The sequence below is a fragment of the Tupaia chinensis genome, unplaced genomic scaffold (assembly GCF_000334495.1).
Source record: "Tupaia chinensis unplaced genomic scaffold, TupChi_1.0 Scaffold145652_1, whole genome shotgun sequence".
NCBI classification, from domain to species: Eukaryota; Metazoa; Chordata; class Mammalia; order Scandentia; family Tupaiidae; genus Tupaia; species Tupaia belangeri.
This window is the reverse complement of record NW_006205509.1, coordinates 667,150-687,512: the sequence shown is the minus strand read 5'-3', so window position 1 is coordinate 687,512 and position 20,363 is coordinate 667,150. Positions and strand designations below refer to the sequence as shown.

The 20,363-nt window shown below is 45.2% G+C and overlaps 2 protein-coding genes across 2 annotated transcripts in view; one reads left to right on the top strand and one right to left on the bottom strand.

Moving 5' to 3' along the window:
- Window positions 1-3,320, top strand: part of LETMD1 (LETM1 domain containing 1) — a gene marked incomplete at its 5' end in the record, with an annotated part of 13,965 nt that extends 10,645 nt beyond the window's left edge. The window contains 2 exon segments of the mRNA XM_027768136.1: window positions 1,031-1,127; window positions 2,283-3,320. Of these exon segments, the coding sequence (XP_027623937.1) occupies window positions 1,031-1,127; window positions 2,283-2,353 (168 nt within the window).
- A 2,643-nt stretch (window positions 3,321-5,963) lies between these two features.
- Window positions 5,964-20,357, bottom strand: CSRNP2 (cysteine and serine rich nuclear protein 2). Its single transcript, XM_006168148.3, has 4 exons — window positions 18,894-20,357; window positions 16,248-16,507; window positions 9,269-9,565; window positions 5,964-7,689 (listed from the first exon to the last, which is right to left on the bottom strand). The coding sequence occupies exons 1-4, from the start codon at window positions 19,042-19,044 to the stop codon at window positions 6,766-6,768; spliced, it is 1,632 nt and encodes a 543-aa protein (XP_006168210.1). The 5' UTR covers window positions 19,045-20,357; the 3' UTR covers window positions 5,964-6,765.
- Between the last annotated feature and the right edge of the window lie 6 nt (window positions 20,358-20,363).

The following is a 20,363-nucleotide window of genomic DNA, read 5'->3' as shown; positions in this document are numbered from 1 at the left end:
GACCACGCCTCAATCCCTTCTCCTCCATTCTCCTCTCAGGATCTTGGGCACGCACTCACATGCCTGGCATGAGTTTAAGCCACCAGGTCTGGGACTCGAACCGTGGTTGACTACATGGGAGTTCAGCAGCATAGCCATTATGCTAACTGCTGATCCCTGGAGTCTAGCACTTTTAACCACATGCCACCTGCTGGCCCCCCAGCTCTCTATTTTTTATTTAATTAATTAAATTATTTTTAGTTTTGTTATAGGGTGTGTGTACTTGCTAGAGAGAAACAGAGAAAGTGAAAGGGAAAGTGAAAGAGAAAGATAGAAAGGGAAAGTGAGGAATAACCCTCCAGGGGGATGGCCATACTGCAATGCCTTCTCTAGTTTTCTCTCTGGATTTGGGCACACATGCACACGTGCCTGCTGTGTTTTCAAGCTGCTGGGTCCAGGACTCTATAAACAAACAGCTGACCATATAAGATCCAGCATCTTAACCTCCACCTGCAACCTGCTGGCCCCACTCACCTCATTTCTGTGTTTTTTTCTTAAGTGAACTAGTGGGAAGGAATTGACCATAGTAATTTTGGTATGTTTCATGTTTCTTCTGACAATTATAAATCAAGGACACTACACTTTTTTTTTTTTAAAGAATTATTTTATTTAGCTTTATTTATTTATTTATTTTTAAATTTGACTAGAGGGACAGTGCAAGAGAGCAAAAGAGAGGGAAAGAAAGTGAGAAAGCAAGCCATCAGGTCCGGGACTCAAATCATAGTCGGCCATGTAGGAGTCCAGTGCCTTTAACCACCACACCATCTGCCGGCCATAGGGACGCTACACTTTTGACCTATGGTGTTAGATTATATAGGCCTCTGCTTGTCCTGTTATCCATCAGCAGTTCAGATTGCCACAGTGAAAGGTTTATTATGGGCATTAGGTTATAACTTACTTAAAGGAGATTTAGTAGTAATTGCGGATTTCCAGTTCTTTGGCATACTCACTCTGTGATCAGTAAGGACTGTTTCTCTTCTGAGTGGTATAGGCTTGTTACCTTCGTGGCCTGAATTCTACCCATATTGCTGAAGAAAGGTGTCGAACATGGCTGGGTGAATGGCTGCAGATTTCCTGCAGCCTGAAAGGTAAGACACATTTCTGTGGTTATGCCTCTGAATTCCAAGCTATTTTTTAAAATTTTATTTACATTTTTATTTAACAAATTTTGCCAGAGGGCACATGTGCTTTTCAGAGACAGAGAGAGAGGCAAAGTGAGAAAGCACTCCCATGGATAGTCATGATGCAATCCCTTCTCCTTTTTTTTCAGGATTTTGGGCAATGCATGCACAGGCACCTAGTGTGTTCTTCAAGCCACTGGGCCCTGCACAGTTGGCCACATGGGATCTAGCTGCCTAAACCACCACACCACTGGCCAGCCCTACTTTTGTGTTTTATTCTGAGATTATTTTGGAGTTAATTACTGAGTGGTATGAGACCCTTGTCTAATGAAAGGGCTCAAACTCACCTGCCTACTCACATGCCTGCTCCATGTCTAAAGGTAGTGAAGTAGACTGTCAAGACAGGAGTAGTGAGGGGGTGGAAACGGCGGGCGCATGCTAGTCTGAAGCCGAATTTTTACCTTTCGCACTCTTGATGATTTGTTGTGGAGGGGCTATTCATGCCTCTGGCCTCTTCTCACTAGATGCCCATAAAACCCCAGTATGACAACCAAAAATGTCTCCAGACATTGCCAAATATCCCAGCTTTGAGGGAAGAGGGGTAGAACTGTCCCAATTGAAAAGTGCTGGTCTAAAGGCATTCAAATTCAAAATAAAACAAAAACACTTTACTAGCTAAAGAAAAATTATCTGGGAGTGGGGAGGGGGGATTGCTGTCGATCTCCTTTTTGGAACCTTTGGCTCAGTCTGTATGTTTTCTAGACCTGGATACCAGGATAGGCCTACTAATCTTGAAGCTAAGAAAAGTCCTTGGTTTGCTAACTTCTGTCAGAAGAATCCCAAGGTGATGAGGTGTTTAGTATACTACCATCTCTGAGTTTTCTGCCGTTATCACATGAGGATCAGGCGATAGAGGATGAGTTGATATGAATATATCATAGAAGGAAAGGAAAGCATGCATGCCAGGCTGGAATAAAGCTGGGAGCTTTGCAAACAATAGCCTCTTAATGCCACACCTCCTGGTGCTTGGCTGTCTGCCCCTAGTTTCAAGCTCTGTATGCCAAGGCAGTTAGAGGGCAAATTGTTCCCTAGCCAAACCGCTAACACTGCTGGTGTTTTCAGAAGCTGAGCTGTCCCTCTTGCTGCACAACGTGGTCCTGCTTTCCACCAACTACCTTGGGACAAGGCGCTGAGTGACACATGGAGTGAATGGCGTTGTCCTGCAGTCACAAGGTCTAGCGATGTGGGACCAAGCAGCACTTGTCAACAGAGTCTGTGTGCACTGTTAGGTGTGTGGGAGGCAGAGGAGCACGTGCCATGGTCTCCATGGTGTGGCACCACATGGGAACCACAGGAACTTCCCTCACAACTCGCATTCAGTCCGTTTTTCCAGGGGTGGCCCATGTGAGGTGCAATCCTGTCTTCATAATTATCTGGAGCTGGCAGCAACTTCTGCTGGCCTCTTACTGTGATGTGTTAAATCCTAGGAAGTCACTTTTTGCCTCACGTGGGAATCCTCATTTGGCCTAGGACTCCTCCACTACCATATTCTTTAAGCTTTTTGTTTGTTTGAAGAATTTCTTGCTGGCGAGAACAGCACTGTTAGGCTAGAGCGTGTACATTCTTGCATGTTCTTCAGTGCTCCCCTCAGTCCTTTCTGATAAGACCAAAAACTAGGGGGTTTTACTTTGGTCCTCCTTACTGGCATGACCTAACCACTTGCCCTTTCCTTTCTAAATCCTTTGAACACCTTGACCGTGTGTATGTGTTTGTTTTTTAATAACTTACGGGAACATTCTAATGGAAAAGATAAAACAAAATACAAGCGCTTCTTAACCACTTCCCTGGCATTTAGCCTTCACTCTCAGTCTTAATTTCTGGGCTATGGTATAGCCACCCTTGGCTACCTCCACTGTGTTGCAGTGATCCCACTGTAAGTGACAGTGGCTGCCTCCTTTAGGCCATGGATCAAACTCTTAAGGTACTAATTACCTGCCCAGCCAGGGAGACCAGGAAATCTCTGTATCAAGATAGTAAGTTAGGTTAACTTTTGTGTGTGTACACCAGCGACGCATAGTTCTGTAATAAGTCATTATAAATGCATAAAGCACTGTTTCTAAACCTAAGTAAAGACTGCCTGAAACCAGTTGATGGAAATGACTTATGCATACTCTATAATAATTTTGCTAAGGCCCCTTTCACAACACTGACCTAACTCAACTAATGGGGATTTAACTGGTTGGACTAGACCTGGTGGAATGGAAGTTTTGAAGGAACCGATTTGAAGTTACTGGAATGAGAAAAGGGGACCCAAGAGTAGGGACCATAGCCAGGGCAGAGCCCCAGCAGGGCAGGAACCGGGCCTACTTAGCCTAATGGGGCACATAAGGGCATATGAAGCAAGTCAAGCTCCTGGTACTCCAAAGACAATATTCTGTTTTTCCATTACAAAATGTTTCTGTTAACATTAATTCCTAACTGACCTAATTAGTTTTATGCACAAAGCTGGAGAAACATCTTTTCTCTAACAAGTGACTGAACCGTGGCCTGCTAAGATAAAGAATAACATAACATTCTTTTGAATATTTCTTTAATATTACATTTAAATATTCTCTTTAAATACAGCATTATCACAATGTAAAGAACCTAAAGGGAAAAAAAATTTTAAGAGAAACAGACAAGCTTTGGATTCACATTGGAAAATACTACCTGTGTACAGTATGTGGGAGAGGAAATTGGAAAACAATAAGAGTGGTGGTAGTAAGAGTCATTTCTTTTATCTAGGCTTAGACCGAGTGGGACTGAAGCTGTCTGCTTCTATGACCAGAGGCCTAGCTTTCCTAGGAACCATGAGCCATAATTCTGTCCAACTCAGGTAGCACCAGAAATTAGATGGACTAGGCTGTGTATAAAAGGCCCTTTGCTTGAGAAGACGGTTAATGCTAAATGTTAATATTTAGCATTCAGAAGTTTGAGATAAGTGTGAGTCAAACTGTAGAGTTAATAAAGGGATGGACTTAGATGAAGAAACTATAGTTTTTTCAGATATATCAAATATCTTGTGAGTGAGCAATGTGTTTAATTATTACAGATTTAAACTCCTGGTTTGATCCCAAAGGCTAATTGTCCCTATTGAGCAGCTGGAGACGTCCTGAAGAGGGAATGTGTAGAGCTCACCCTCCCTTTTTAGCATGAACTTTCTGAAAAGAACTATTTCCTCCATAAAGCCAGATTTTCCAGTAAACATCAGGCTTGTGTTCGAGGGTACAGGTCTAGGGTAAGGGAGGGGAGCTCAGCTCAGGACAGCATCTAGGTCTCAGACGCTTTTCTCAGCTCTGTTCTGTGAGGCTGGGGAGACGTACGGACTTAGGTACTTAATAAGAACTCCCCTCCAAACATAAAACCACGCAAAAACAGGAATGAACAGGAAAGGCAGGAAGCGTTGGGAAAAAAATATTACATAGAAGGCCTTTCAGGCTTCGAGTTTAGATTTTATGAAATGCTGCTGTGACACACATGAAAGCGGCTTTGAGACCCCAGGACCTTATATCCCACATGAAAAGGCTTTATGAGCAAGGTAACTAGGAATAGATCTCTCTCACTGAAAGGAAAGTTTCATTTTTTTTTTCTTTCCTGGTTAATAAACCATAAGGGAAGCATGATGTAAAGCATGCTAGAGATAGTGTTGCTCCCTGCTGCCTCCATTTTAAAACAAGCAAAGATAACTTTGCTAACGAATCAGTGGTGTTCAGTGGAGCAGTCATCTTGGGACACAAGTTGGACATAAAAGGCCAGATTTTCCAGTAAACATCAGGCTTGTGTTCGAGGGTACAGGTCTAGGGTAAGGGAGGGGAGCTCAGCTCAGGACAGCATCTAGGTCTCAGACGCTTTTCTCAGCTCTGTTCTGTGAGGCTGGGGAGACGTACGGACTTAGGTACTTAATAAGAACTCCCCTCCAAACATAAAACCACGCAAAAACAGGAATGAACAGGAAAGGCAGGAAGCGTTGGGAAAAAAATATTACATAGAAGGCCTTTCAGGCTTCGAGTTTAGATTTTATGAAATGCTGCTGTGACACACATGAAAGCGGCTTTGAGACCCCAGGACCTTATATCCCACATGAAAAGGCTTTATGAGCAAGGTAACTAGGAATAGATCTCTCTCACTGAAAGGAAAGTTTCATTTTTTTTTTCTTTCCTGGTTAATAAACCATAAGGGAAGCATGATGTAAAGCATGCTAGAGATAGTGTTGCTCCCTGCTGCCTCCATTTTAAAACAAGCAAAGATAACTTTGCTAACGAATCAGTGTTCAGTGGAGCAGTCATCTTGGGACACAAGTTGGACATAAAAGGAACAGGAACCACGTTCCTCCCTGGCAAAGGTAAGAACGAAATTTGAGTCTAACCCTATAGACTTCAAAGATGATCAGAACTTGAATCCTTTGCAGTCTTGTGGTTGTATGTGGCATTTAGGAATTGGTTTGACTTCCCATTTCCATGTATCATCAAGATGGAGGGGTCCAATAAACATGTGTAATTCTTGAGGTTGAACTGGATTGGTATAAGAACTCTCTAACCCTGTATAACCAACAAGGACCACGAGGGTAGATACAGGAAAGAAAAGAAAAAAATAAACGCACACACTAGTTGGTGACCTTAGATTGCCACATCCTACATTCCATTAAAGCTCCGATCTCCCAAAGAGGGGAAGAAAACCTGGGTGAAAAGCAAGCGTGGCACAAATAAAGTCATCTTTCCAGACAGCAGCCCGTTCCTGCTGCCTCCTTTGGATAGTTAGTGCTCCATACAGGTCTCTCCGGGAGTGGGCGAGGCCCCGCCTAACGCCCCCTGCCAGAGCTAGTGTTAGACACACAGAAGACATAGGTTCTTTATACCACATCCCAGCCAGGCTAGCTCTTCAGAGAAAAGTGGATGGAAGGACAGACAAGTTTAACTCCAGTACCTAAGAACATGTGGAAAACAATTCAAGTTAACAGACCAGGAGTCCCCAGTGTGGGGAACAGGTTGGAGAACACCAAACATGTCAAATATTAACTTATTTACCAACTAGGGGGCTGGGGGAAAGCACGTTAAGTTTTTATAAATCCTCGAGGTTTTGTACAGAAGCAGAGACCCTTCAGCCCCCTCCTTGCTAGACAGGACCAGGTGACATTTCCAATTGTAATATTATGGTACACCAAAACGGGATATCAAGATAACCACTAAGAAAAATGAGCTTGTACCTCACCTGGAGCGTAGGAGAGGAGAAGGGGCTTTGCCGTGCTGTTCGAATTCTTATGTTCTGGTCCCTACATAAAGAATAGCTGCTTGAAGTACCCAGCTTCTCCTGTAAGATCCTAGTTCTTTGTTCCAATGGCCCAGAAAGCTCAGTATTTGGGACTATCCAGCCTCCTCTGGCTAGTCTCCCAGTACTGTTTCTCTTTTTAAAAATACTTGTATAAACAATCCTTTCCCACCCATTCCCCAAAGACCCCAATAAAATAACATGGGAGCAGCAGCTGCTTCTACAGTTTTGTTTTGAAATGGCATTAGATAAAATAAGGGAATAAATAGAATGGGTAAGAGGCAGAATCTCCATCCCCATGTCACACTGCCAGGGGGAGTTCTAGAGAAGACTCTTCAGAGGGCCGGTCCTCACTCTGCTGTGGGGTCTTCTCCACCCCACAGCCCTCTTCATTGTCTGTGCGGAAGGGGAGGCTTGAGGGGGACCAAGAGGGGTGGAAGTCTTCGTTCTCAGGCTCCTCAGAGTTACAATCTTCGGGCAATAGCGCTTCTAGGGTGGGTGTTTTGCCCACCTCTGATTTACAGAGGGCAGCTGGGTCTGTGGGGCTGCAAGCCACCAGTGAGGTAACAGGGAGAGAGAAGACACTCAGATCCTTCTCCTTGGGGAAAGAGGCTGGGCCTTCTTCTGTACCAGGCTCTCCTTTTACTCCCAGGACTGGCCTCTGCTCTACCTGGTAATAGACCAGAGGCCCACTGTTCAAGTAAGATGGGGGGTTCACGGATGAGGCAGTTGGGTGGTCCGAGTTCTCAGCAAAACACAGGACAGAGGAGCCAGGGGCCAGCTGAGCCTGGATGAGAATGGGGGCCGTAAGGCCTGGGCACAGCTCTTCGGAAACAGCCAGGGGCTCCTCCAGGATACACACACCCAGGCTTTCCATGCTTGAGTCCAGGCTGGCACTAGAGCCACTGGAGTCTTCCTCTGCTTTGAGCCGCTCCAGTTCCTCCGCACTCTGCAGATGCATCACTGCTGTCTCATTCTCAGCAATAAACTCCTGGAAGTCCTGTGTCTCCGAGCCCTGTGTACTTGCCAGGCTGCAGCTGGCAGGAGGTGAAGGCTCCTCATCCGGGGCTGCCGGGCGGCTCACTTGCCGCTTGCTCTCCAGCTCTAGCTTCATGATGGTGTGGAGGTAATGAGTCCGGACCCGGATTGGATTAAATTCAATGCGCCCAGCCATGTTCCCACAGCCATCCCGGGAACAGCCACATGGAAAGGACATGCGATCCACCTGGGGTGGGGGAGAAGGAGGCTGAAGATGAGACCAACAAGACTTAACAATGGAGGTAGGAGACATTAGCTTGCAAACACAGGCAGTTGAGATTTGAGGTCTTACAAGAAGAGAAGCAACCAGTTCACACGTAACATGCAGCGTGAGCTAACAGCACTAGATGGTAGTTATCAGGCCACTTGCATTTCAATCCCAGCTCAGCATTAATTAGTGGTGCGACCTCAAGAGAGCCATTTCTCTCTTCCTCTAGGGCTTTGCTTCCTCTCCTAAATAAGTAGACAAAATTCGCATCTAAGGGTTCTTCCCTTAAAAAGGCCAGAGATAACCTCTCGAATGTTGGTTTTCAGCAGAAGAAACAGATGTGCCTCAGAGACTTTTCCAGAACTTACCTTGTTCACTGAGACATTAGAAGGCTAGGGCTCAAGCCTACAACCTTCTGCCATGACAGGGATGGGAAAGTGTGCGGAAGACCTTGCTAGTCAGTCTAAAGCAACACATTCTGGAGAAATGAAGCAAAGAAGGGCCTGGAAGGAAGGCGCTTATGATAGCTAGCTTCTCACACCCTGCTTCGTTCTCCCCTGAGGGCTAAGCATTTTAGTTCTGAAGCAGTTAATAAGATAATTAACTTACAGGCCAGGGATACCTGAAAAGGAGATGCTTTCTACCACTTTATTTCCCTTTTGTATTCCAAAAAGGAAAAAGAAAAAAAAAATCAAACAATACCAAAATTAAAAATAAAAAACACAAGTAAACAAATAAGCATGTACAAATATATAATGTCTTCCTAAGATACCAACTTATAGAAATCTCCATTCCAGTTCCACCAATTCTTAGGACTGTTCTCAGGTCTGTGTATAACAGACTGATTCATTATGGGACTTCAGTCTGAAAAGCAATATTTGGCCAGATCTGCTACAGCTATTTGTTACCTAGCTAAAAATAAGAAAGAAAAGGTTGGTTAGGAAAAATTCAAATACAGGGACTCAGCAACCACATCCTCATTATACAAGTTTCAGTTAAATTGCATTCTTTGGGATGGTGGTGCTGTTTTCAATAGAAATGTATCTTCTGAAGTGTCCCTTATCACAAGGCCAACAAGGGGATGATACTTTGTATCTTTCAGGAAACTAATATTTAAGCTGCAGTGCCAAGTCTGATCCTGAATTACAGGATCTGAGAACTCCTGATTTTTAACAAAATTTGATCAGAAGTACTGTAACTGTTTACAGATAAAATCTGTAGGCCCACTTCACATCTCCACTTCCTCTTATCTCAAGGAATCAGTATTTAAGGGATAGTTACTAGATGTTAAACATACTAATCTTTATTCTTTTATTATCAGCTGCTTCTCACCTCTGAGGTGTGAAGCAGAAAAGATAATAGGTAACTCCACAGCCTAAGAATCCTGTCATGCTTGTTTTCATTGTTGGTGGAGGAGGGTTGTGGAACTGGGGATGCATTTACAGCTGGGGACTCCACCCCTGGATGGACAGCCTCCCATGTTCACTGGCACCCACATCACACTACAACCCCTACCACCCTGGTGTAGATATACCAACTCAGGCCAACTTGGACTGACCTGGCATTTAATCCCGGCCTGGCTACAGGCACATGCCTCTGGGTCACAATACAGCCGACAGTCACAACCACACTCTTCCCGTGACAGGCGGATGGCTCGAAGTTCTTGTTTTTCTTCCGCATCAATGCGGTGGACCCCAGAAGCTCGCAGCAGGGCCCTTCTCCTTTTGGTGGGTAGAGGCTGCAGGAAGAAGTAATCATCCACCTCCACGTTTTCCACATCAATATCTTCATCGGAAACGTCATCCAGAGTCAGGCCATCGGCCTCCACTGACTCCACTGTCCCATTCTTGGTTAGCTGCCAAGAAACAGGAAAGGTTAGCCTCCTGAGGGCTAGCAACACAAGCCGCAGTGCACCACTGTCCAGGGAACCTTTCGCAGTAACAGGAATATCTACGCTGATTAACACAGCAGCCACTAGCACACGTGGCTTCTGTACACCAGTGAAGTGGCAACTAAGAAACTAATTTTTTTTTTTGGGGGGGAGAGATTTTCACTGTAGGGTGCATGCGCTCGCCAGACAGACAGAGAGAGACATAGAGACAGAAAGCGAGAAATCACCCCCCAGGGGGGATGGGCACGCCGCAATCCCTTCTCCTCCATTCTCCTCTCGGGATCTTGGGCACGCACGCACACGCGCCTGGCGTGAGTTTTTTAAGTCACCGGGTCCGGGACGTGAACCGCGGTCGACTACGTGGGAGTCCAGCGACATAGCCATTACGCTAACTGCTGGTTCCCACTAATTTTTTTTTAAAGAGAGATTTTTGCTGTAGGACGTGTGTGCTCACCAGAAAGACAGAAAATGAGAAATCACCTCCCAGGGAGATGGTCATGCTGCAATCCCGTCTCCTCCATTCTCCTCTTGGGATTTTAGGCACACGTGTACATGTGCCTGGCGTGAGTTTTAAGCCACCTGGTCTGGGACTCAAACCACGGTTGACCATGTGGGAGTCCAGCAATGTAACTATTAGGCCTTCGGCTGGTCCAGAGAAACTAAATTTTTAATTTCATTTTAATTAAATAGTTGCATGTGACTAGTGACTAGCACGTTGGACAGTGCAGGTCAAGAGAATATACATGCTCAGCTGTAGGTACATGCTGGTTAATGCTGTTACTTCTCAGGCTGAGGTCCCATAAGGAGCCCAGGTTCAATTCCCAACCTACCGTAAAAAATCAGGTACAGGGGCTGGCAGGTGGCATGGTGGTTAAAGGTGCTGGATTCCCACATGGCCGACTGGTTCAAGTCCTGGACCTGCCTGGTGGCTGGCTCTCTTGCTTTTCCTTTCTCTCTCTGTCTCTGTCTGGTCAAATTTAAAATAATAATAACAAATGGAATTAAATAAATCTTAGAAAGCAATCAGGTACTCCTAGCACTTAGAAAGCTGAGGCAGGAGGATCAGAACAGAGACCCACTCTTAAAAAAAAAGGGGGGGGGAACAGCAGTTAGTGTAATGGCTATGTCGCTGGACTCCCACGTAGTTGACTGCGGTTTGAGTCCCGGACCCAGTGGCTTAAACTCAGGCCGGACACGCATGCATGCGTGCCCAAGATTCTGAGAGAAGAATGGAGGGGAAGGGATTGCAGCAGTGTAGCCATCCCCCCCCGGGGGGGGGATTTCTTAGTTTCTATCTCTCTGTCTCTCTCTGCCTGGTGAGCACATGCGCCCTATAGCAAAAACCTCTCCAAAAAAAAAAACACACACAAAAACAAAAGACAGAGGCCAGCAGGTAGCATGTTGGTTAAGGTGCTGGACTCCCACATGGCTGACCATGGTTCGAGTCCTGTACCTGGTAGCTTGCTTTCTCACTCTCTCTCTTTCTCCTCTCTCTCTCTCTCTGGTGAGTGTATATGTCCTATAGCAAATTAAAATAATAATAAAATAATTCTTTAAAAAAAATTCATCCAGACCAGGAAGACAGGAAATCTTACATAGATCTAACATCACCCTGTCATGACAGGGAATATTACCTTTCTGGGTCTAAGTTTTTCAGATGTTTGTTTCAACTCCCCTCCTAGAAGATAATGTATTCTCACAAATGTACCCTAACTTAGGCTCACTTACTTTCTAACACAGGGAGGAGAAAGAAGGTATATCAATGGCTGATGTTTCCTGGATATATACATAACCATGCAAAACACCATTCAACTTGTACCCCACAGAACCCAAAACTACTTTCTGGGAAAAAAAGTACATTTAACAGTATTACAAGGTGGGGCTGGCAGGTGGTGTGGTGGTTGAGGGTGCTGGACTCCTACATGGCGGACTGTGGTTCAAGTACTGGACCTGGCGGCTGACTTTCTCATTTTTTCTCTTTCTTTCTCTCTCTGACCCCTCTCTGGTTAAATTAAAATAATTAAAAATAAAGTTAAATAAAATAATAGTAATTTTTTTTGAGAGATTTTCATTGTAGGGCGCGTGCGCTCGCCAGACAGACAGAGAGAGACATAGAGACAGAAAGCGAGAAATCACCCCCCAGGGGGGATGGTCATGCCGCAATCCCTTCTCCTCCATTCTCCTCTCGGGATCTTGGGCACGCACGCACACGCGCCCGGCGTGAGTTTTAAGCCACCAGGTCCAGGACACGAACCACGGTCGACTATGTGGGAGTCCAGCGACATAGCCATTACGCTAACTGCTGGTTCCCAAAATAATAATTATTTTTAAAACAAAAGAGTATTACAAGGATGCCAGGTCTTCATCTATGGATCTGAAGCCCCACACTGTGACTGATATGTGTACACAGAAGAGCTTCACTGTACTGGGAAGAGGGAAAAAAGAAAGCAAATTATTGGGTCATCAGAAAGTCATGATGCAGGGACCAGCAGTTAGTGTAATGGCTGTCGCTGGACTCCCACGTAGTTGACCACGGTTTGCGTCCCGGACCCGGTGGCTTAAACTCACACCGGGTGTGTGTGCATGCGTGGTGCACACGCCCTATAGCAAAAACCTCTCCAAAAAAAAAAATAAATAAAAGAAAGTCATGATGCATTTTTTTAAAAAGAATTATTTAATTTTATTTATTCACTCATTTATTTTAATTTGGCCAGACAGAGACACAGAGAGAGAAAGAGAGTGAGAGAGTGAGAAAGCAAGCCACCAGGTCCAGGATTCAAACCATGGTCGGCCATGTGGGAGTGTCCAGCACCTTAGCCACCATGCCACCTGCTGGTCCCCAGTCATGATGCATTTTTAAGTAGAAAAACAGGGACCAGCAGTTGGCATAATGGCTGTCACTGGACTCTCATGTAGTTGATGCGGTTCGAGTCCCGGATCTGGTGGCTTAAACTCACGCTGGGCCCGTGTGCGTGCGTGCCCAAAATCCTGAGAGGAAAATGGAGAAGGGATTGCTGCGTGGCCATCCCCCCTGGGAAGTGATTTCTTGCTTTCTGTCTCTCTGTCTCTGTCTTTCTGGCAAGTGTACATGCCCTTTAGCAAAAACCTCTCCAAAAACAAAACTATGTCATGACTTTCCTAACAACCAATATTAACAGCTATCAAAGAATGCCTTCATTTCTAACTAAGAGCCTAGAAAAAAATGTGTTCCTTCTCCTTTCCAGTCTTTCTGACTTCAAAGAAAAGCTGTATGTGAGGTGCAGAGGTATAAATAATACTGAGTGTACTATATGTGGGAAGAAATCTGGGTTTCCTGGGCTGAGATGGATAGAGAGCCAGGAAAGGGAATCTCAGTGGAAGGACAGATTGAAGACAATCTGTGGCTGAATGAGTTCTGAAAACTCACTAGAGAATTCAAGTAAAGAAAATGAGGCCTCATAATCCCTGGGGCTCTGGAAGCTGCTAGCAAGATAAAAGCCAAGTGACTGGAGCCCTTGGTTTGTTTCATCAGACAGCCACAGAGTAGTACTGGTAAAGGAACAACTCCTGGGAGAGGTATGATGCAACAGACCGCGGTGATAGGCTGCACGTCTATTTACTGTTTGTTTTGGGGGGAGTGTAGAGAAATGAGAAGTAAAAGTGCGGCTTTTGGTGTTCCCTAGTCTATTATTTTTATACCAGGCAGGCCAACTACTAGAGCCACTCTGCAGACTTTAGGATTGCTTCTGTCCAGGGCTGGCCTTCTAAATACCCTGCTCTCCCCTCGAAGGAAAGGGACTGGAAATGCAATCGGAAGAACCCTACGTAGATATGAGAATTGAAGACGTCAGGACGGGGGAGGCACTTCAAATCAGTGAGGAAAGCATTGAATAGTACTGGGAACCAGCAGCTGGTGTAATGGCTATGTCACTGGACTCCCACATAGTCGACTGTGGTTTGCGTCCCGGACCCGGTGGCTTAAAACTCACGCCGGGCGCGTGTGCGTATGTGCTCAAGATCCCGAGAGGAGAATGGAGAAGGGATTGCGGCGTGACCATCCCCCCTTGGGGGTGATTTCTCGCTTTCTGTCTCTATGTCTCTCTCTGTCTGTCTGGCCAGCACACACACCCTATAGCGAAAACCTCTCAAAAAAAAAAAAAAACATTGAATAGTACTGGGACAGCTGGACACTTCCCAATTCATACTATTCAGATCATGGATTCAAGGCCACATAAAATAAATATCTTACAAAAATTATAGATAACTAAAGCAGCAGAGCACCAAACAGCTATTGGAACAACACCCCAAAAGGTATATGGGAAATGCGAAATGCATATTTTCTTAGACCAACTGCCTTCCTTCAAAATAAGAATTTCTAAGAGAAGAGTAAACGGGGCCCGGGGAAGATAAAGTAAGGGTATTGTTTTGACACATGGAGATGTATTCAATGCCATCAGTGCTGGTGTTCACTAAGTATCTTGCTAGTAAGTAGCAGGAATCCTGTATCTGAATATTGGGGTTTGCTTGGCTTTGTCCCTAGAATTCCTGCGAGGGGGCAGGGGCACAGAACAGGATAGTATGTTATTTTGACAGATCATTCCTTTACCAGATTTAGGGTAGGAGTTTTCTCCTTGGGAAAGAGAAGGCCTGCGCTGCAATTGATGAGAGCAGTGTTTATTTGCCCAGCTGTTGCTATAGCAGCAGGAAGGTGACAGGGTCAGTGATGGAATTCTTCAGACAGAAGGGAAGCCTGAATGTCAGTCTAGTTAGAAAAACAGGTGTAAGGCTTTGGGAGGAGGCTGAAGGAAGGAGACAGAGCTCTCAAAGGGAGAAAGCAATGAAATATGGTAGCCTGCACCCTCTGCCAGCAGTTCTGTAGTCCTACCACATTCTGGTGCATCTCACCCACAAGCCCAGAAATAATGCAGCCACCTGTTTTAATATGGGTCAGTATACGTTGGGCCCAAAAGAGACCAGGCCAGGCTTACAGCAGTGTTCTTCAAATTTGGAAGCAGGAACTCTGGGGGCAATTTTTTTAAAAGAATCATTTCATTTGACTTTATTTATTATTATTATTATTTTCCAGTTTGATCAGAGAGAGAGGGAAAGTGAGAAAGCAAGCCACCAGGTCCAGGACTTGAATCGCAGTCAGCCATATGGGAGTCCAGCATCTTTAACCACCATGCCACCTGCCGCCCCTCTGGGGACAATTTTCTTTTTTTTGGGGGGGGAGAGATTTTCACTATAGGGCGCGTGCGCTCGCCAGACAGACAGAGAAAGACATTAGAGACAGAAAACGAGAAATCACTCCCCAGGAGGGATGGCCACACTGCAATCCCTTCTCTTCCATTCTCCTCTCGGGCTCTTGGGCACGCACGCACACGCGCCCAGCATGAGTTTTAAGCCACCGGGTCCGGGACTCGAACTGTGGTGGACTACGTGGGAGTCCAGCGACATAGCCATTACACTAACTGCTGGTACTCCCGGGGACCATTTTTGAGGATTGGTGGAAACTTGTGTGATGTGGTACCAAACAGTGCTGACACAGCAAATAAGTGGCCCTGAAGAGCCGTCTGAGATGGCCTTCTCCTGCCTCTCTTCCTCCCAATTCTGAAGAGCTGGACAGTGGGCACAGTATTACACAAGTCGATGATGCTGCTGTTAACACCTAAAAGACTCACTTAAGGGTGATGGGGGCTATAGTGACAGCAGTATCCTTTTAGAAAATGTGAAAGATCCAAAACTTGTTCTATGCATCTGGGCAAGGGACAATCATTTCATAAACTGAAAATTGCTTCCTCAGGTTCCAGGGGTGGCAGACCTAAATGCCTTCAACTGTTCACATTTTATTTTTTAATTTATTTTAAAAATTTTTTAGAGAGATTTTTGTTACAGGGCACATGCACTCATTGCAGAGACAAAGGGAGACAAGAAAGAAAGTGAGACATCACTCCCTGGGGGGGTGGCTATGCTGCAATCCCTTCTCCTTCATTCTCCGCTTGGGATTTTGGGCATGCACACACATGCCCTGTGTGAGTTTCAAGCCACTGGGTCTGGGACTTGAACTGCGGTCAGGCATGTGGGAGTCCAGCAATGTAACCGCTATGGCACCTCATGCCCCCAGCTATTCACATTTTTTTTTAAGAGAGATTTTTGCCACAGGGTGCATGTACTTGCTGGAAAGGCAGAAAGAGACGGAGAGATGGAAAGCAAGAAATCATCCCCCAGGGTGTTTGGCCATGCTGCAATCCCTTCTCCACTCTCTCGGGATTTTGGGCATGCATGTACACATGCCTAGCATGAGGTTTAAGCCACAGGGTCCAGGACTTAAATCGTCGTTGACTACGTGGGAGTCTAGCAATATAACCATTATACCATCTGCTGTACCCACATTTTAAACTCAAAAATAATTGAGGGTGGGGAATGGGCTGGGGGATAAGGAAGAATTTTAGGGAAGCTATTTTGCTATGTCCAGTAGATTCCCCATCAGAGGTAAAAAGGGAACCCTAGATGGAGATTTGGTTCCGAATCTGAGACTTCTCATTAGAAAGATATGGAGTCTCTACATGCCAAGGACAAGAGAACAAAAATCAATGGACCTATGTGGTTTCCCTCTTCACCTTACTATTGATATATAGGACACACAGACCCCAGACACCATAGGCACCTTCATTTTCTTGGCATGGAGCTTTTCCTCCTTCAAGTGTTCACGAAGAATCTCTCGATGGTTCACCTCCTGCTCTTGAGCAAACTCACAGAGTGTGTAGCTGCGTACAGAGTTATGGCGCTGGGCCATGCCCAGAGAGCTACCACCCTGGCTGGGCACACTGGTGAAACCCTGGCGCCGGGCAAAGTAGTATACAGTCACCTGGTCAAAGCGTACATTCTTCCTCCGCAACTGTTTCTGCCGCTTCAGGATGGATGTAGCTGAGAAGGGAACACAGACAGGTGTTTTTCACCCAGAGATCCTATTTGGGGACCTCACTCTTTCTCATACATCCATGCTCTGAACTCTTCTCTCAATGTGCTCCCTGTACCTAGAGAAAATTCTAATATTTTCAAATTATGAATGCACAGTGGGAAGGGACCTTGAATTTCAGCTGGCTCATACCACTGCCTCCAGACTTCACCTAAACAGATGACTACAAATCTATTTTTAGATATCAGCTGGGAGGAGCATCTCTAGGTAATCTCTGGATATTACAATCTATAAACTGTCCAGTATAGCAGGTACTAGCCACATGTGCCAATTTAAGTTAATTAAAGTTAAACAAAATTAAAAAAAAATAATTATTGCCACTAGGCCTAGTCTGGTGGTACAGTCAGTAGCAAACTGATCTGCAGTGGTGGAAGTCACATAGCTGACTGTGGGTTCAAGTCCCTCAGTAGGCTCGAAAACATGTCGGCGTGTATGCACTTGCCCAAAATCATGACAGGCTAGAGGGCAGGGGAAAGGGGATCACGACCTGACCAAGACCTGGTCAAGGGTGCTTCCCTCTCTAATGAATAAGAAATTATGTTCTAATTAAATTCATATTTTGAATGCTCAATAATTACATATAGCTAATGGCTACCACTGGACAATGCCAACACAGAACATGGCTATCAAAACAGAAAATTATATTGGTCAATGCTGATCTATAGCAGAGGATGGATCTAGAGCAAACTATCTCTATAAAGGGCTGGAGAATAAATATTTTAGACCATGAGGTCTCTGTTAAACTGTTCAACTTTGCTTGCTGTAGCATGAAAGGAATCATAGACGACAAGTGTGACTGTGTTCCAATAAAACTTTATTTATTTATTTATTGGAGAGGTTTTTGATATAGGGCATGTGCGCTCACCAGAAAGACAGAGAGAAACAGAGAGACAGAAAACAAGGAATCACCCCCCAGGTGGAATGGTCATACCGCGATCCCTTTTCCATTCTCCTCTCGGGATCTAAGGCAAGCACACACATGCGCTCAGCATGAATTTAAGCCACCGGGTCTGGGACTTGAACCGTGGCCGACTACATGGGAGTCCAATGACATAGCCATTATGCCAACTGTTGGTCCCCCAATAAAATTTTATTTATAAAAATTATGAGAGAGATTAGGCCATGAGCAACCCCTTATCTACAGTATCAGAAGTTCTTTTGAAGAACTAACTGAGCCATAACAATTAAGAAATCTGGATCTGATCTTGGGACCAGCTGATGGCATAATGGGTACAACGCTGGACTCCCAACATGGCCGACTGTAGTTCAAATTTCAGATCTGGAGGCTTGAAACTCATACCAGGTGCCTGTGCGCACATGCCCAAGATTCTATGAGAATGGAGGAGAAGGGATTGTGGCATGGCCATCCCCCCCAGGGGGTGATTTCTTGCTTTCTATCTGTATCTCTCTGTCAATCTGGCAAATGCATGCACCATATAGCAAAAATCTCTCTCTAAAAAAAAAAAAAAAGAAAGAAATCTGGATCTGATCTAGTGCAGTGGTTAAATAGAGTGCAGTGGAAGCCAGATTCCACATAGCTGAACACAGTTCAAGTCATAGACCTGGTGGCTTGAAAAACAAGGAGTGCATATGTATTTTACATGTCCTAAATCCTGATGGGATGTAGAAATGGAAGAAAAGGATTACTGAGAGACCACAGCCCATGGGGGCAGGGGGTACTTTGTTCTTTTTGTTTTGGGTAAGGTTTTTGCCATAGGGTGTGTATGCTTGCCAGAGAGAGAGTGAAAGGGAAAGTGAGAAATCACTCTCTGGGGTAATGGCCACACTACCATCCCTTCTCCTCCATTCTCCTCTTGGGATTTTGAATGCACACACACATGTGCCCAGTGTGATTTTCAAGTCGCCAGTCCAGGACTTAAATTGCGGTTGGTCATGTGGAAGTCCAGCACTGTAACCACTATGCCACCTGCTAGGCCCAGGGGGTGTTCTCTCTCTCTCTCTCTGGTAAGTGCAAGCACCCTCTGGCAATTAAAAAAAAAAAAGAATGAAGAAATCTGGAGTTGCCACAGTTGTCCAGGCAGAATACATTACGTCCTGCTATAATTTGCTAAAACTCTGTGGGACTCTAGGAGTTAGGGGGTGGAGTCCTAGATTCCTAATCCAGCCCATTCTGGGGACTCACACACCATAACACAAGTAAAACCAGCTATAATAAATCAGACTGTCTGGTATTTCAGCAATGAGTTCCTCTAAAGAACAAGGGAAGATTATCATGAAGGACAAATCCCCAAGCAGTGTAGACTGTCTCAAGGGCGGCTATGGACTCTGATGCTATGGGATGTGAGTGCGGCAGACAGGGAGCAGCTCACTCACGTGTGAAACTGGCAGTTGTAGGAGGATTGAGGCTGTCGCAGCTGTCAGCACTGTCACTGCTGGAGATCTCATCATCTGAGTTGGAAACTGATGAGCCCACATCCACATCATCAAACTTCCTCTTGAGACCCGAGCCCGTGAATGCATCCATTGGTTTCAAAGGGGTGTCCTTGGGGAGCCCACCACGTTGGCCCCAAAGCCCCTGCTCACCACCAGCTAGCCAGGTGCATTAGGATTCTGCCCAGGGGAAAAGAGAAATTAGCATTCCTATCCTAAGACATCCCCCTTCCAAGCCTACATACACAACTCTCATTGAAAAAGAAAGCACCTAGCACTGATGTCTGGTTTCTCAAGATTAGGTCATTTCTCTACTGATTCCAGCCAACATTCTCCTACTTTTGTTTTCCTTCAGTCCCTCCAGTCTCAGTCACTCTTAGAATAATGAGAGGAGTAGCACAGCATCCTTCCCAGTGGAAGGAAGGCCTTCGGTTCCAATCCAGCTGGGGCTAGGCTTCATTAGCCCAGGGATAACAGGAGCTGCTCTTCTGATCACACCGGAGAGCTCTCCAAGGGACCAGTGGGAGGGACTGGGGATCAAAGACAGAATTAGGCTTTGCCTAAACTAAGACTAGACCCAATTATTTTTCCTAATGATAATATAGCCTGGCATTCCCAAAGTATGTATCTTAAATACACTAGTTCTCCAGATATTAATAGCTTTTACATGAAAATAGGACTGCTGTGTCAAAATACTTTAGAAAACTGCTTATGGCAGAACCGCTTAGAGGCTTTTAATATACTAACGAGCATGGCGAAAGCTGGGAGGAAACAGAATGCTGTGTTTCACGAACCTGATTATGGAACTCACTGTCTCCAAAGTATCTTAGGGGACAAACAATCCTTGAAACACATTTTGGGAAATACTGTTTCAAGCTCCCAGTGTTGAAGGACATCAGCAGTCAAGAAAACCCTTTACTCAGATCACAAGTGTAAAGTGTCTCTCCAGGCTCCTAAGAAGGTCAAATTTGGTACTGAAGAATGGACCTACGATTAGAATGTATGCTGCCTTCAAAACCTAGAATATTTCCCAATCTCATACTGCTCCATAAAATAGAGCTTGCCTGATCGATCCTCCTCCTCTGTGCAAGGAAAATGTAGCTTTACAATCTTCTGTAAAGAAATCAGCAAGGGGAAAAAATAGCAAAAGAAGTGACAATTCACTCTGGTTCATTCAATATGCCTGTTTTCAACATGCCACAAACCACAGAATCTGGGCTAGCCCATTTCCCAGGCACAACTCTTTCTCTTCCTCTGCTTTCGTACTTAAGTTCCAGAAGGACAGAGTTTCCTCAGCAGAAATGCTGTTAGAGCTGGAGCCATGCGTGATGAGGTACAAAGCTTCCCTGGCTTTGCCTCAGTAATGCCAGAACGTCCCCAGACTATGATCTCACTAGTTGCTAATTATGCAGC

What these genes read in the sequence shown, in the direction of transcription:
- CSRNP2 (XM_006168148.3), bottom strand. Translation starts at nt 19,044, where the DNA reads ATGGATGCATTCACGGGCTCGGGTCTCAAGAGGAAGTTTGATGATGTG. An exon ending in TACAACTGCCAGTTTCACAC is followed by an intron (nt 16,508 to 18,893) that starts GTGAGTGAGCTG and finishes TTCCCTTCTCAG; the next exon opens with CTACATCCATCCTGAAGCGG. An exon ending in TCCATGCCAAGAAAATGAAG is followed by an intron (nt 9,566 to 16,247) that starts GTGCCTATGGTG and finishes GTTTCTTGGCAG; the next exon opens with CTAACCAAGAATGGGACAGT.